Here is a 17,568-nt window from a genome sequence, read left to right as displayed (position 1 = left end):
AGTCCTACTCGTAATCTCGGTACAGGGTTTGTGTCTTCCGCACCTTTCTACCCCTACCAGTCCCTGTGCCTCTCCCGTTATCTTGTTTACAACTGGGTTGCATGGTTGGTTCTTCCTGGGGCCCTTCTCCTGCTCTGAGCCTTGCGCTGGCTTTTCCACATCTTTCCTTTGCCTTGAGAATCTCCCACCCAGCCCTTGGAGTTACAGTATGGACGTGGCTTCTTGCGTTTGCGTTGCTGTCTGCCAGCCCCCCAGTACCGCCTGGACGCTGTCGGGTGAAGGAGTGCTGTTGTCCTTTTGACTCTGAGAGCAGACTGCTCTCGGCTCTTTCCTGGCCTTCTATTTCTCTCCTTTGTGCTTCCTGGGCTTCATTGTCTCTCATCCTGTTTGGCTGCATCTCTCCGACATGCAGTCCTTCTTTGGTCTTTATCGCATAAGCGGGAATATACATCTGCGGAAGTCTTTACTGCTACTGTTCCTTCTTGCCATAGTTCTTCATTGCTCCCCTGTGCCATCTTATCCCGTTACCTGGGTTAGCTATGTTACTGATGTTCTTCTCCATCTCAGTCCTGGACCTTGAGGTAGTCTATTTTACAACATAGGTCTAGTCTCTACAAAGAGATTAGCAGAAGAAGAGGCTAGAGTGTGTTGGTGTATGGTGTTCCAAAAAGGGATACAACTTAGATGGTCGTCCTTCTCCCTGAGGGGGATAGAGGGAAAGTCCCTCCCCAGCATACAAGATGGAGAAGTAGCAAGAAAAAATGAAACGATGTAGACTGTGGAAGGAATTGGGGAGTATGGTGTGAGTTGGGAGGATGAATTGGAGTGTGGCAGGGATCGGGGAGTGCAAATTGTGACTTTGCAGTGTGATAGAGCACCCAGGTATGTGCATGACAGAGTGAGCGATTCGGGTGTACGTTGTGATTGGGAATTGTTGAATGTGAGGGGTCTTGGTGAGAGAGGTGTGTGGGTATTTGGGGGATTGTTGAACATAGAAAAGGAATATTTTCCCCATTACAACAGATAATTAGCAATCCAGTTAATATTAAATAGGCATGTACATTAAACCAAAAAAGTAGTGCAAAAACTGTTCTGTCAAGCCAGGGAAATCTGTGGCTCCTCCTATTAAACTGATACATAAGGTACAACCAATGACAGACTGGCTCTCGTGTAGCTTCGCACACTGCCTCTTTCCTGCATATGTGCCAATCTTGCACCCTCCAGTCAATAAAAAATGTGCTGCAAAAACGCAACAATAAATAAAAGTTAAAGCAGCAAAATTTGCTATTTTATGCTGCAAGATTTACCATTTCATGATGCAATATCCTGAAGGGTCTGCTTACTCCAGCACCCCACACTGTGCAGAGTGTAATCAAATTGATTCAAGATAAACACAATTAAGGGAGCCCAAACCCGAAAAATAAAATTGTGTCCCATTCACCAGCTTCTCTTCCTTGACGGGTGCATTGAAAGATGTTTCGTTTTGATTCAAGTATATTGACTATTTTATGCAAACTGAAATAAGAAAATATGAAGGTTTACACAAAAAAGAGCTCTGAGGAGATGAGGTGGGGCAAAGGGGAAAAAGAACACAGAAGGCTGTAATGCCTCAATCTTTACAGTGCAACATCAGACTATGCTCGATGTGAGACAGTTCATGCAAATCGAAAAACATATAGCATGTCATTTAATGTTCTCATACCAAATCATCGTCCTATTGAGTGAAAGGGGGTTCATGAAAGGATAAGCGTATACCTTGATGCCTAGGTAAACCCCAAATGCATAAGAACAATGCAAATATATCATCTAGTCAAAACACTCATGTGGTATCAATGCAAATCAGATAACAAGCAAAACTGTCAAAATTCATATGAATACTACTCAACGGTAAATTAAGCCCCTCCAGTTTTTGGTGAATCATACCTCTGAAGACTAGCAGAGTCCATTAGACCTGCTCACTTTACTGTCATGCCCTCCACTGTATACTAAAGGGACCATACCACAACCATCCTCCACTCTGTTCTGCTCAAGCATCAGCTTGAGGGAGAAGCACAAGATGTTTAAGGAAATCTGGCCAAATATTTCCAAATCTGTCACAACAACCCAACACTCAAGACCTTGAAGTAGAAAGCACCATTCTGTTAAATGCTACCCAGTGTGAAGAATCCTACAGATCCCTCACTGAAACCCTGCCTACAGTGTCCCCCCATGTGGCCAGGGGAAGGCAGACGCTGCCTTATCCCAACCCTGGTGGTGGTGTACTGCGGGAGGATCACCTGTTAGGAGACGGGGCCCAGGGTGGTGAGGAGATTCTGTAGGATGAGACACAGTATTTTTCCTCTGACAGGAAGATTCTTCCCAATGTACCTAAAGAGGTCATGGCTTGTTGCCATTTTAATGTCTCTAAACCTCTAGGGGTGTGAACCCTAACTTATACAATCAGAGCAAACTATACCAAAAGAAAGATCCTTTTTGGGTCCTTTTTGGTTTAACATAAATATCTTCCTCAATCCCAAGGGTAGTATTTAAAGGAGTATGTAAGTGTTGTCTTCACTAAACCATCTTCCTCTGTAATATCTAATTCTCATAGCCCCTCTTTTAAAAGGCTTAAGGGAATTAAATCTACCCTTGCATCTATTCTAGAATCCTAGAGGTGCTGAGACAAGGCAGAGGGATGAAGTGGCATGCAGATGTAGCATTCAGGCAATTCAGCCGAGTAGCCATTGCAGTAGTCAGGCAATTAAGGCTAAAAGCCCACACCTGAAGACAATTGTTGAAGCTGTGAGGCCTAAAAGGCCTCCTCAGGGAAGTAGGAGTAGAAGGAGCTGGTATTAGAGCTGGAAGGCTGGCTGTATTAGTAGTAGTAGTAGCAGAGAAGAAGCACAAGGCTGGCAAATCAGAAGGGATGCTGGAACGTGGAGACAGCAGATTTCACCTGCAAGTTCTGAGAGAGTCCTGTTCTCCCAACATCTGAAGTGCAGAGGCTGCCCAGTGGAAGACGTCCAGGAGACACATTTTTCCACATGTGAGCCTAATTGCTGTGATTGCAGAGTCGTGGAAGTGCAGGAGACTATGGCCAAAGGCAAGTGGCAAACAGAGGGTCTCGGGAGGAAAAGGAACTCCCAAGTTAAGTGGCCTAATCAGAGACACCAGTGTTGGAGAAGGGTGTGTCCCCCCAGTGAGCCAGAAGCCGCACAAGTGGTAGAGGAAGTCGGGGGAAGCAGTGCAACCCGCAAAACCAGTGTTTATGAAGCAGATGAATGAAGCACAGCATTCTAGTACACTGTGTGAGCCTTGCCGGTAACTGTAGCTAGCTCATAAGTGACTTGCGTATTATTCTATGTACGTGAAAGCTGTTCGTTGAATGCCAACGTCTAATGAATAATGGAATTGTAGCGCTCGCGTATCCTGTGAAAGATCTAACACTGCGTGAGAAGCTAAAGCTATTGAACACCATTGTTGAAATGTTTAAAGACTCTTATTGTATAACACAGTGGTCGTGTGTCCCTAATTAAAAGGGGGAACGCTTTTCTACACTATTACCATATACCTAACCTTAATTATATACGAGATACAAATTATAAAGACTGAGCACTACATCAAAAGGTCACGTGTGCCTAATTGTAATTCCCCAAAGAAGTCAGAACTTTATTCTGTGCTGTTACGTGGGAATGCAATTCTCTCTTTATTCTTAAACCCTGAAATCTACTTTAAAGAGAGGTTGTGTGTGCCCAATTGTGTTTTCATCTGAAAGTCTGAATCGGACACTATATCTTGAAGAGAAATTTCTTTAATTTCTACAAAGTGAAGAGTTTAAACTATTGAAAATAAGAGCACACATTACCCAAGCCAAGAGGCAAACCCTGTTGATAGTGGAACCTGCATTTCTAAATGTTAAAGAGCCATCCTGCTGCACTGTGAAGCTGTTAACAACCAAGTGGCTTCAAAGACACGTGTGCAAGTATTACCTGAAACGTAGAGCGTGGCACCAAGGCTTCTGGGTAATTTCTTGATCTTAGAACTGGCAGAAAGGTGTGAGTAAGCTGGGGAAGGGTGACTACTTGCTTGTAAATAAACCTTTTGAAGTACCTATAACCTGTGAAGCCAAAGACTTTCTAAACCAGAGAGGAGTGAGTCTGATGGGCAGAAGCAGGTTTTTATTTTGGCACGAAGATAGAAGGGGTAAAGAGGCTGCCCCTTTTAAAGAGAGTCATTAAAAGGAAGAGTGCCTTGCCTACCCAAAGAGGTTGAAGTATCTTGTAAAAAACCTTTCCAACAATTGAAGTAATGAGCTCCGGTACTAATACTGAAATCATGGTGGTATATTATTAAGCTGTCAGCGGATGTAACCTTGAAGTAGTCTTAACAAGTAAAGTACTGTGGAACGAAGGTGACTGTTCTCATAGTACCACCAGTAGAATTGTGGTTATGGAAGTTGAAACGGTAACAGTAGGAAAGCATCCCGACAGATATACCAATGTAGATACTGTAACCAACAACATCCAACTGTTAAGAACTGTGTTGTTGCCAGTAGGGACTTTATACTTTCTTTTTTGAACTGTGGCAAACTATCTGAAGAAGAGACACTGTATTGTAAACAGAATTACCAATGGGGCTATTTCTTTTCTGGAAGCTGGAAGGAGATCTTTTCATCCAGGAACAAAGATTTGTTACCAATGTATTTCTGTTTGATGAACTTTTTCATTGACTTTGAACTTTCAAGACCTGGTTCAAAACAATTATTTTCTTTTGCTGAACATTTTGGAGTTAACTTTGAATCCTGGGAAAGGGATCTTACATTGCAAAGCCGGGTTGTGAAGAGTGCGGATTGTAACACTGGAAACGCGTAAGAAAGAGGACCACGTTCCCGGGAGTGTTCAATTGGAGTTAACGGGAAGATTTCAGAGAGTGCAAAGACATAGATACAAAGTGTGAAGTATAAGCGCAAGAAACGCTGTGCTACTAAAGTGCTAAATAAAGGGAACCAGAAGGGACAACACCTTGTGTGTGTGCAGACTGTCCTCCTCCCCAGAAAAACGTGGCCTCAAAGAATAAACAGCACGCCTGTTCCCATATACTCCAGCCTCAGCCACGAGGAGCCACATAAAGGGCAGTGCTCAAGCAGGGTGTCAGTAAAGGCCCCTGAGTAACGGAGACCAAGCTGGAGATACGATAAAGGGCTTGCTAGAATACAGGGCAAAGTCAGAAAATAGTGAGTTGCACAACTGACACAGAGTAATATCTCCACATACAGGCAAACCAATAAAAGATCCCAGCAGTAACGTGACGCTAGGAACAAGAGATGACAAGGGAAAGTCGCATACGACCTAGCCCAAGAGCGGACACAAGTGCCACCACACCTATAACTGCAGCCTAAGTAGAAGGTTGATCTGGAGACCGCGAAAGCGAATTAGGTGCAAAAAAGGACAAAGGAAGACAGAGGGAGCTGGCACAACAGTACAGGCTACAAAGGACTACAGAGGAAGGTGGTCCCCTATGAAGTACTAGATATCAGCGGTCTTATTAAAGGTGATGGCACACAATGGCAACCAAAGGTAATAAATCAAAGAACTAGCAGACTACAAGGGAAACCTTCACGAAAGGACGAGCACACCGGCAGGAGTGGGACAGTGGAGATAAAGTGAAGGAACAGATTTCTCCCTTAGCAGACAGAGTGAACTTGGGGAACCAACAGATCCTGGAAGCCACTGCAGCATTACAAGCTACACTGGAAGTCAAGATTGACGCGGATGGCATTGTTGTGGGACTATTAGAGCAAGACGCACGAGCTATAGCGGAACGCACCAGAAAATTGGAAGAACAAGTGAAGGAAAATACAACGGTCAGGGTGCAGACAACGAAGGATATTGACATTCTTTTGCAGAAAGTTAAATTGCTGGAAGATAGAATGGAGGACGCGGGAGGTCGGGCATGCTGAAACATAAGAATTGTACGGTTGCCTGAAGGAATGGAAGGGTCTGACCCCACTACATACATTGAAAACCTGTTGCTGCAGGAGATGGGAGCGGGGGAACTTAAGCAAGGTTTTATGATAGAAAGAGCGCACCGCCGCCTCATCAGAAGGCCACCGCCTGGTGCACCGCCCAGACCTATGATACCAAAAGTTCTCAATTATAAAGACCGGGAGAAAATCCTTGCCATCTCTAGGGCTGGAGGGCAAATACAAAGAGCCTCTGCGAAGGTCTTGGTATATCCAGACTACACCTTCTAGGTTCAAACGAGAAGAGCTCAATATATCACAACGAAAGCAAGACTCAGGAAGGCGGCCCTAAAGTATATGTTGATATACCCGGCGAAGTTGAAGGTACTCCACAATGGCAAAGATGGAAGCAGAGGATTGGATGGACGGTGCTCAGATCTCAGAGACTACAGATCAGAGTCAACGAACTTCAACATGAATTAAAGAATCTGCACAGCCCTCCATAGTTTAATTTAAGATGTGCGGATATGCTTGTCGGAGAGCAGATCTGCTTAGACTACATTGAGAATATTGCCAATAAGAAGTATGGAAGCAATATAATACTAAAATACTAGCAGGAGTAGTACAATGTACTCAATACAGCTTGTATTAGACTGACCACCCCATTATTATCCTTGGTATGGAAATGTAATGGCTGAGACAGTTAAAATTATCGCATGAATTGTCAGGGGGCTTAACTATGTTAAACGCAGAAGAGTAATTATGTATACAAAGAGAAATAAAGTGGGGATAGTGTTACTGCAGGAAAGACATTTAGATGAACAAAAACAAAAGAATCTGACGGGTGCGTGGGCAGGAGTGTTGGTGGGCTCTCCTACTCGTCATATGCAAGAGGGGTCCTCATTTTGGTGGACCCGGCAATACCATTTAAAGTGTTGACCACGAGGACGGATAATCAAAGTATAATGGCTATCGTACATGGGATATTAGAGAATCAAGAAAAATGCATTAACACCTATGCACCAAATCATGAAGCCACAGTCTTTTTCAGATCGTTGTATGCTAGGCTAGTACCTTACAGGGATGGAATATTGATATGGGGGGTGGGGGGAATTTTAATTGTACAATTGACCATACCATGGATAGATCTGACATTAAACACAAACGGCCGTCCCCCCCAGCCAAGGTATTAAACTCGCTTTTGAAGCACTTTCAGCTGAGAGATCTATGGAGAGTACAACATGGTGATGTCGGAGAAGATTCCCGTTACTCTGCCCCACATAAAGTCTACACAAGAATAGCTTACTTGTTTGCAGAGGATGAACATGTGACTGAATTTACAGAGGCTAGAATCCTGTCGGACCACTCCCCACTTACGGTAAAATGGCAGGTATTTGCCCCTACAACACCCATACCCACATGGAGGTTGAGAAGCAAATCATTATTAGATAAAGCATTTACTGAGCACATGAGGAAAAGTACAGTGGATTTCATTGCAATAAATGAGAGAAGCATGCTAAAGATGGGCACGGTCTGGGAAACATACAAGGTGGTCATCGGGGGTGAAATGATAGCATAGTTGGGGGCAGTACACAAATCTATTATCAGTGACCTGAAAAACAAGGAGGAGAAATTGCTGATATTGGAGAGGGATGCAAATATAAATAAGGAGCATGTAGAGGAGGTAATCAGATTTGAAGCAAGCATGCCTAGTGCAGTGGGACAGGTTGGGGAAATGTAATCATGTGAGATACCTAGAAAGGAGCCACGCACAGGGTTATAAACCCGGGAGAATGCTAGCATGGTTGTATAAACGAAAGGGCACAAGATCCCCTATATGCTCCGTCCGTAACTCGGACCAAGAGGAGGTAAATTAAGTTGTTTTTGAGTATTATAAGGATTATACCTGGATGCCCAGATAGATGGGGAAAGGGACCTACATGATGCCCTAGATCTTATTACCCTGCCGCGTCTGAATGCCCAGCAGTCGGATGCACTGGAGGCGCCCATAACCTAGGTAGTAGCCACCATCAGAAGGTTGCCCTCTGGGAAAACCCCAGGCATGGATGGGCTGACAGGTGAATTTTATAAGGCCTACGTAGACACAACAGCGCCACTTCTTGCCAGGGTGTATAATGAGGCGTAAGAAGAGGACATCCTCCCTGATAGTATGAGGGAAGCCCTAATAATCCCGCTTCTTAAGCCGAATAAATTAGACATAGACTGTAGATCCTACAGACCACTGTCAATGCTGAACCAAGACAGCAAGATTCTCACAGCAATCTTGGCAAATAGACTTTGTAGAGTAATACCTGCGCTGATCAATCCGGACTAGACTGGGTATGTACCAGGGAGGAATATTGCTGAGAATCTGAGAAGGCTGCACCACGTGATTTACAGCACAAGAGACAGCACAGCACAGTGTGTGGTCGCTTCATTGGTCGCAACTAAGGCATTCAATTCCGTTCACTGGAATTGGTTGTATGCCACAATGGTAAAGATGGGAATAGGACCACAGTATATGAAGTGCCTACAGCTTATATACACCAAACCAATGGCCAGCGTTAGGACGGGGAGCACATACTCGGATAAATGGCAACTATATAGGGGTACGAGACAAGGATGCCCCCTGTCCCCTATGCTATATATCATAGCGGAAGAACCTGTAGCCGCCTATTTGAGGCAGGAATATAGTGACGCTGGAATTGATGTAGATGGGGTGAAGCATATAGTGTCCATGTATGCTGATGATATGTTGCTCTACCTGTGCAATCCAGAGATAAATCTGCCATATGTACTGGAGGTGATGGGCAACTTTGGTACATTGACAGGGATCAGAATAAACTAGAGCAAGTCATGTCTGTTCCCAATGGCCAAGACGGTGACTGTGGCAGGGGAGGACCTGCCGGTCCTTCCCCTGCCATGCATGGAGCAAGACCTCCTTCAGATACCTGGGGGTTAACATATATAATGACCCCAAACGCGAACACAAATTCAACGCGTTACAGGCAAAAAATGGGATGGTGAAATCAATGGCGTTTTGGAGCAAGTTACCTCTGTCTATGATGGGAGGAGCGGCATTGCTAAAAATGGTGGCGCTGCCCAGACTCATGCATTGTTTTGGAAATGTCCCGTATAATATTCCACAGCAATTCTTCAGAGTTTTAGAAAAAATATGTAGAGGCTTCCTTTGGCAAGAAGGAAGACAGAGTTGCGCTGAGTGTATTGCAAAGGCTCTATGAATTGAGCCAAAGCGCTTAACATGGAACAACAGTTAATACATACATAAGAAGCAATTAATACAAGTCATGAGTCAAATAACCGAGGACAATTTGCCATGAACATTAGAATAAACATGAGAAAGAGAGAGCGATAGAGTGGAGTGGTAGAGAACTGTTAAGTTAGGGATTGGAGAAGGTGGAATGTTAAGGACGTGCGGAAAGATGAAAATGAGGTGATGGAGCAGATAAGGAGAGGGAGAGAGTTCCAATGGAGAGGGGCTTGGAGCTGAAAGGAGCAGTATCGGGATGGTGCACATGGTGCTTGTGGGACAGTGAGTCGGAAGTGATCAGCAGAACGGAGTGGGCGAGAGGCAGAGTAGAAGGAAAGGAGGGAGGAAAGTGTCATGATCTCTGCTTCCAAAAGATCAGGACTTGCCCGACTCCCTTGGAAGCAGACCCATAACCCCGGTTCCGAGTGCCAGCCAGTCCCAATTAGGACCTTTTGGACCCTGTCCTGGCGCCAGTGGCACCAGGCTCATAAAGATGCCCAGTCCCAGCGCTGGAAGTGCCGGGCTCATAATGCTTGGGTGGACTTACCTGCAGCAGACCATGATGCTTACTTACCTGCCAGTTGAACCCCTGATCCTCTTCTGTTTGGGACTACTTTTCCTGTTGGGTGGGGCAGGAGCCACTCCCTAGGTTCAGAACACTGGAACTCTTCTGGAAAGCAGGAACTCTTTTCTTACCTAGGCGTGGCTGTGGAAGGAGGGACCTAAGCACTACAGGAGGCTATTTAAACCACACCCGATGGATGAATCTTGCTTTGCGTTATTCTGCATTCTCTGCAGCAGAACGCTCATCGTGTCTTCTGCTTCTGATCCTGGGTCTAAGGGAACAAAGGCTTACCATCCTGGAATCCAGTCTTCAGCAGCACCTGTAAAGACAAAGAAAGAACAGGTTAGCACTACGGTCTTCAGTGGCAGCGCATCTCTTACCTGGTCCATCGGCTGTCACCAACGCCTCGCGCTGCATTCCGGCATCTGAAAGACAAAGGCTTACCTACTCTTTGCATACTCCGGAGGTCTTCGCACTGCATTCCGGCATCTGAAAGACAAAAGCTTACCAGCTCTTCGCACGCTCCGGAGGCCTTCGGCGCTGCATCCCGCATCTGAAAGACAAAAGAAGGTGCGTTTAAAGACATTGGGCAACTTTATTACTCACGTGCCATTACTCCTTCCCACGCCGAATCCAGTGGGTATTCCAGCACCCTTCAGCTTCTCTAAAGCTCCGAACTTGTACCTGCAAGATAAAAGGGACAGTTAGTGCGCATCGTGAAGCAGGCTACAAGCGCTTACTTACGTGCTTCCAGGCGCTTCTATTCCTCACACGGGTTCGATCCTCAACTCTCATCAGCCCGCCATCCGCCATCGCCGGAACCCTGCAAAACAAGAGATATCATTACAAAAGACTTTTAAGACATTTGAAGTGCCCAGAACTTACAGTTCGTGCAGTTAACGACGGACAGCAGTCCTCTGAGGTCAAGAGGCCTGCACCGTTATCCAGTGAAGAAACTGGTTACGGCACTCTGCCCCGAGGCAGATGGAGAGCTCGGCGTTCACTTACCTAAGGTGAGGGCGTTAACCTTTGGGGTTCTACAGGAGAAGAGAAAGGGAAGAGGAGAAAGGCACCCAATAACCCCAGTTCATTAATCCCATATTTTCTATCTGCAGACATCTTACTCTTCGAGTCAGACATACAGTGCACAGAGGTCCAGCCCAAAGAGCCAACCGTGTGTTACACATCACCTTTGAAGATACGGCATTCACCCAGTCAAGACCGGCGCCTCTGCGGGAATCAGGTGAGCGTTACAGAAAGGTGGGGAGGAGGCGAGACCGTAGAGAGATTTGAAGATGAGGCAGAGGAAGTTGAATTTGAGTTGAGAGTGAAAAGAGAGCCAACCAAGAGAGGAAAGTGAAGAGGAGATGGAGTCATAAGGAGCGGGAAAACCGAGAGAACGGATGGCAGAATGATAGAGGGATTTGAGGGGGGCAAGATGTGAGGCAGGGAGGCCAAAGGGGAGAGTGGAACAGTAGAAGAGTCGAGAAGAGATTAGAGAAGATAGTGGCGTGAAAGGTGAGGAAGGATCGGATTTTGCGAATGTTATAAAGATGGAAGTGGCAGGCATGGTAGGTAAGATATATATGGTGAGTAAAGGAGAGGTTTGAGTCAAAGTGGAGGCCGAGATTGCGAGCAGAGACAGAGATGGGGTGATGGGAGGGGGAAAGAGAATGGAAGGAGGGGGGTTGGGGAGAGGGAAGGTGTTTGCAGGAAGGAATAAGACTTTGGTTTTATCAGTGTTTAGGGTGAGAAAATGGGAGGACATCCAGGGTTTGATGTCCGTGAGACAGGAAGAGTTTAAGGTGGATGTCCGGGGTGAAGGAAGAGTAAGAGAGGAAGAGTTGGATGTCATTGGCGTAGAAGTGGTGAGATACACCAAAGGAAAAGATGATTGAAGCTAGGAAGGAGGTATGTAGGGAGAAGAGAAAAGGGCCAAGCACAGAGCCTTGTGGGACGTCGAATTCGTGGGATTAGGTAGGGGAGATGCAAAGGAGCGATTGGATCGATAAGAGGAGAACCATTTCAGGATAGAGTCTTTGAGACCAAAGGAGGAAAGAGTGTTTAGAAGTAGGGGGTGATCAACAGTGTCAAAGGCGGCTGAGAGGTCGAGGAGAATGAGAACAGAAGAGTGTTTAGAGTAGCATGCTGTGAGGAGGGAGTTAAGAACAGACATGAGGGCAGTGTCAGTTGAGCGTTTGGGGGCGAAACCCAGATTGAGTAGGGGGAGAAGAGAGAAGTTGGAGACAAATACTGAGAGTTGGGAGTAAACTAGGCGTTCGAGGAGCTTAGAGAGGAATGGTAGGAGAGAGATGGGGCGATAGTTGGAGGCCATGAGGGGGTTGGCAGAGGGTTTTTTCAATATAGGGATGATGGTTGTCTGCTTCAAGGCTGAGGGAAAGGTTGCAGTGGTGAGACAGATGTTGAAAAAGGAGGTGAGGTATGGTCTAAGGAGAGGGTAGATTTTTGGGAATTAAAGAGGTTGGGAGGGGGCAGCAGTGGGGTGAGTATTGAACAGGAGGAGGGAAACCTCAGAGTGAGAGACTGGTGAGAAGTTAGATATGTCAGAGGATGGGGTGGTGGGAGATGGAGAAGGGGGAGAGTAAGAGGGGGGAACTTAGAATGTTTTGGCGAAAGGTGAGTATTTTAGAGGAGAAGTTTGCGAAGTCCGTGGTTGAAAGGAGAGGCAACGGAGTGGTCTGATGGTGAGTCAAAGTTTAGAAAATTCGACGATGGTGGGAAAATTGAGAATGGAGGAGGTTAGAGAAGTAGGATTGTTTAGCAGCGTTGAGGCTGGAGTCATAGAGGGTGTGGTAAGAGAAGTAGGAGGCTTGGTTGGCAGGTGAACAGTGTTTAAGCCAGTGTCTTTCAAGTTGTCGGAGGAGGCGGCGCATGGATAAAAGGTATGAGGAGAGCCAGGGTTGGGCAGGTTTGGAGGAGGGGTGGAAGGCAGTGAGAGGGTATAGTTGGTCGAGGCTGGCGGAGATGAAAGAGGGATAGGGTGGACAAAGCATAATTTGCAGAGAGAGAAGAAAAGTGGGTGAGGGGGGGGGAGGAGGCGCAGATATGGTAGAAATGAGAGGGCTTGAAGTTAGAGGTTGCGTCGGGAGAAAGAGGAGGAGAAGGAGGAGAGGCCGGAGAAGTGAGGGAGAAGGAGAGTAAGAAATGATCAGATAAACAAATGGGGAGGTTAGAGACTGAGGAGGCGGAGAAGGAAGAGACAAAGATAAGGTCGAGAGTGGAGCCGGAAGAGTTAGTGGGTGAAGTGGAGAAAGGGGTGAGAAGGTAAGAGTAGAGTAGAGTATAGATAAGAGGGGGGAGGTATGGTGGGTGGTGGAGAGGCAGAGGTTGAAGTCACCGAGTACAATTAGGGGTGTGGGGCTGGGGGAGATGAGGCTGAGGAGGTGATCAAAATCATCGTGGAAGGATGCAAGGGGGCCAGGTGGGCGGTAGATGATGAGAAAGGATATGGCATGCGGGGCGGGCAACTTGAGTGAAGGAAGAGGAGGAGAAGGAAGTGAGTGATGCAGGGACAGTTGAATTGAAGGGGGGGATCCAAGTTTCAGTGATGCATAGGAAGTGAAGGTTTAAACGTAGGAACAGGTCCAGAACAGCAGCAGTCTTGTTACAGAGAGATCTTGCATTCCATAGGGCGATGTTGATGACGTTGGAAGTTTCAACAATAGGAGGATAGATGAGGTTGTGGTGGTGAATTGAGTTAGATGGGCGTTGGGTCAAACGGGGGTGAGGAGGTAAGGGAGGGTTGAGTATGTTGATGGTCATTATGATGAAGCAGAGGGTTTTGATGGATGGCCAGGTAATAGAGTGGGGAGTGGAGAGAGAAAGCTGAGTGGAGTGGTAGTAGAAGTAGAGCATACCTGGTGGTGCATAGGAGCAGGCTGGTAATGGGCCACTGTGTTTTAGTAGGCAGGTCAGTGTTGTCGGACGATGGGAGTGAGTAGGCTGTGCGGGAGGTTGGGAAAAGGTGTGGTAGGTAGAACCAGTGAGATGGTAGTGGCTGTAGGGTAGTTTAGTAGAGGGCCTCAGGGTGTGTGATGACTAGAAGGTCGTGGCGTAAAGTACACAATGAGTGAAAGCGTAGTGTGAGTGCACAGGGTTGATGCTGGGTTGGCAGGGAAGGTCAGGATGCGTGAGGGTGAGGACAAAGCTGTTAGGGCTGACTGGTAACTGCTGAAGGCGCAGCTGGTGAGAGGATTCCGTGGATGTTGGTGGAAAGGACGAGGTAATGCAGGGCAATCCGATGGGCACAGAGCAGGGTGGACCATTTGAGACAGCCAGAGAGGACCAGGGTGGCGATAGTTGAGGAGGTGTGAGTTGGGGGTTGCAGCAGCGGTGGGTGAGAGGGTCGCTAGAGGAGGGAAAACGGTTAACCTCAAGGTGAGAATGACATGCGTCAGGATGGAGACATCACAGTAGACCTGACTGACAACTGTTGAAGGCGCGACTGGCGTGAGGACTCAGCAGACGTTGGTGCAGAGGAAGAGGCACTGTTGGGTAATCCAATGTATCCAGAGCGGGGTGGATCTTTAGAGTCAGCCTGAGAGGAGGAGTCCCCCGGATCGGACTTCCAATGCGTCGATGCCCCAAGTGGTGGTAGTGGTGACCAATTAATAGTAGGGGGGGAGTAGTAGAGCCAACCGGTGTAGTCAGATGGGAAGTGGGGAGCGAGAGTGCGCACCCGATGATTGCAGGCAGAGAATGTAACTCAAGTTCCCTTTATTTTTCTTTCTTTCTATCTTTCTTTCTTTATTTATTTTTGCTTAATCGATGTGCAGTAGTCGGCTGTGCGTGGACTCTGGGATAAAGCCGTGATGGCGCCGGTGTTTGAAGGTACTGAACATGGGGGGGGGGGGTTGAAGGTACCAAATTGTCAGTTGTACTTTCTGGTGGGCCAGCTACAATATGTAGTGTAATGAATTGCAGATGATCCCACGACAGTAACTGTGCTTTTGCAACCAGCCATAAAAAAGAGATACCTCAGAGACCTAGTTTGGATTCCCGCTAGAGAACAAAATAGGGATCCTTATTTGGTGGAAATGGGCAGATTTGGAAAAGCACCTGTAAAGTCATGGGACTAGAAGATACACTCTCGCCACAGACCCCTATAGCAGCGATAATGTAAGGTATGCCAGGCAGTGGGGCAGTGGTGCGATCACTGTGGGAACCCATAACCATATGCGGCATAGCTACGGTCCGAGACCTGAGGAACAAACAAGGGTTGGTGAGGTTTGCTGAGCTGCAGGAGGTTATGGGTATACATAAAGGTCAATTTTTGCTGCAGAACACAGTGGTAAGGGTGTTGAAAGGCAGGTGGCCGAACAGCAATGAGGAGACCATAGTGAGTGAAGAAATAGAGACATTACTTACCGTAGCATAGGGGGGACACGCCATTTCATGGATCTATGAGATATTGATAGAACGTAGCTCAAAAGCAGAATTGAGGTACAGGGAGAGATAGGAAAGGGAATTGGGGAAAAATGTTTGAAGATAGAGAATGGAAGGATATAATATAATACCATAAGAAGGTCTCTAGAAATGCCAGACTACAACTAATACAACTTTACATTACGCAGAGAGCATACCTCACACCAGCGGCTTTTGCAAAATTCAAGGGAACGAATAAACAATGTCCTAGATGCAGGATAGAGGCAAGTTTTATACATAAGTTCTGGGGATGCCCAATAGTGCAGATGTTCTGGAGGGGGGTGGCACATAAAGCGGCCCAAGGAGGTATAGAACTCGAGATTCAAACCCCGGAAGCTTGCATGCTAGGCCGATATAAGAGAAGTGCGAAGGACAAGCCTCTGAACAAGATCAAGGATCTGATGTACAAACTGGCCAAGCGCAGAATAACTGAGGTAGAAGGACGCAAAGAAACAGGGTATTGCTAGATGGTGGGGTTGTAAAAATGGGTAACCGCAGAAACTGGAGTATGGGAAAAGGTGCTGTGAGAACAAAAATTTAAATTGGGAATGGACATCCAACGGTGGATCGCTTTAACTGTGACTTTGTTTACACGGGATAAAGGGGAGGTCGCTATGCAGGCTACATTTGAAGTAGATGCAGTGTCATTTGAGAAGTACATATTAATGACAATATGCACAGGCAGGGTTGGCAGGAGTTGGGTAGTTTTAGAGGGGATATTGTAACGAATATGGTAATATGATAATGTACACCGTTGTGTGGTTTGTTATTGTTTGTTCTAAACAATTTAAGAAACATTCAGTAAGTAAAAAAAAGTATAAGCGCGAAACTGGGAAGACGCGCTTGTGTGCAAGAGTAAAGAAAGTAAAATTGCACAGTGAAGTAGTGTGAATGCAAAGGGGGCTAGAAGCCTGTGAAAAATGTGCAAGAGGCACGAAAATCGAAAAGGTGCAAGAGACATGAAAGGAGAGAATGCAAATCGGGTGCGAGTGACCCAGAGAAACGGAAACAAGCAAAGAGGTGCCTTGTAAATTAGAAGAAGCGTGCAAGAAGCATGACATACAAATGGAGTAAAGGACAGTGCAAGTGTGCACAACAAAGAGAAAGGAGCACATGAAAACAAAGACCGGGGCAAGAGGGTCAGAGTGGTCGCGCTGATGAAAAAGAAAGAGCATGGCATTTTCAAAAGCCTCTGATTCTACCCCATGAGAGGATCACATTTAAGAAAGGCTATATATATGAAAAAGACACATCCTGAATGTCAAGGTGCTTGCCCCCAGACATCGGGAGTAGACCAGCCTGCCCCAGGTACCGGCACCTATGGGGACCTTTAAGGCCCCAAAAGGTTGCCTCAAGACTTCCTGGACTCTGTCCTGGTTCCAGGCTCATAATGTTCTTTCAAGTAAGGCAGGTTGCAGGGTAAGAGGAATCACATTCAACCCAGTCTGAGGCATTCTGGAGGGACTACTTTACCTGGGACTACTTGTGTAGGGTGCGGTTGGAGGGACTACTTCACTTGGGACTACTTGTGTGAGGCTATATAAACCACATCCTAAGAACAGAACATGCTTTGCGTTATTCTGCACTCCTGCAGCGTAACGCTCACCGTGTCTGCTAGCTTCAGTCAACCCGGTCTTCAGCCACGCCCGTCCTGATTTTCACGAACCATTGCCTGTGGAGAAAGAGAGGAGGAGAGAAAAAACAAGAACAAGACAGCAGTTAAGTTCTTACCTGACGCTCCATCTTCAGTCGCTCAGGAGCCGCCGCATCTGCCAAACAGAAAAGAAACATCAGGTTAGCCGCACAGAGTAAAAAGCCACATTAAAGACATTTCAACATTACGCTTCGCTAATACTCACCCGAAGGCTGCACACTTTTGCGATCCATCGAGACACCATCACGCGATCGCCGCTCCGGAGTCACCGCACCTGCAGAACAGAAAAGGAACAGCAGGTTAGTCGTGCAGAGGGACAAATACCGTATTTTAGACACTGTCACTTCGTATCATTGTGGAGAGGAGACACTCTTCATCGGGTGCATCGAAAAACGCATCTGCAAAGAAACAAGTACAGTAGTGAGGATTTTGGCAACTTGAACTCAAAGCAAACCATACCAAGAATTATTGGCATAAAGACTTACCTACAGAGTCACAGTTGTTCAGGACTCTACAGTAACACCGCAGGATCAGTGAAGTAACTAGATCCTTTGAACAGCAACGCACCCCTGCATACAGTCGCAGGATGGAGAGTCTGCCATTCATAACTCTACGGTGAGACATAGTAGAGGGGTGCACAAGGAGGTCACGGGAGGTGGGAGCCGGTCCTCCTCCTTATGGCTAGTTAATAT

At 46.6% G+C, this 17,568-nt stretch overlaps 1 protein-coding gene across 3 annotated transcripts in view; it reads left to right on the top strand.

The window, feature by feature from the left end:
• Positions 1 to 17,568, top strand: part of LOC138487934 (40-kDa huntingtin-associated protein-like) — a 567,453-nt gene that overhangs the window by 33,616 nt on the left and 516,269 nt on the right. Inside the window, exon 1 of one of the 3 annotated variants that reach the window (XM_069614570.1) lies at positions 15,984 to 17,491. The exons of the other annotated variants lie outside the window; for them this stretch is intronic. Within the exon in view, the coding sequence (XP_069470671.1) occupies positions 17,463 to 17,491 (29 nt within the window). The 5' untranslated portion in view covers positions 15,984 to 17,462. Of the gene's footprint in view, positions 1 to 15,983; positions 17,492 to 17,568 lie in introns of those variants that run through there. 3 annotated transcript variants of the gene reach the window in all.

This window comes from Ambystoma mexicanum, chromosome 9 (assembly GCF_040938575.1).
Source record: "Ambystoma mexicanum isolate Mex_15411 chromosome 9, UKY_AmexF1_1, whole genome shotgun sequence".
NCBI classification, from domain to species: Eukaryota; Metazoa; Chordata; class Amphibia; order Caudata; family Ambystomatidae; genus Ambystoma; species Ambystoma mexicanum.
Note: the sequence above shows the minus strand (reverse complement) of the source record. Positions and strands in the feature narration are given on the sequence as shown.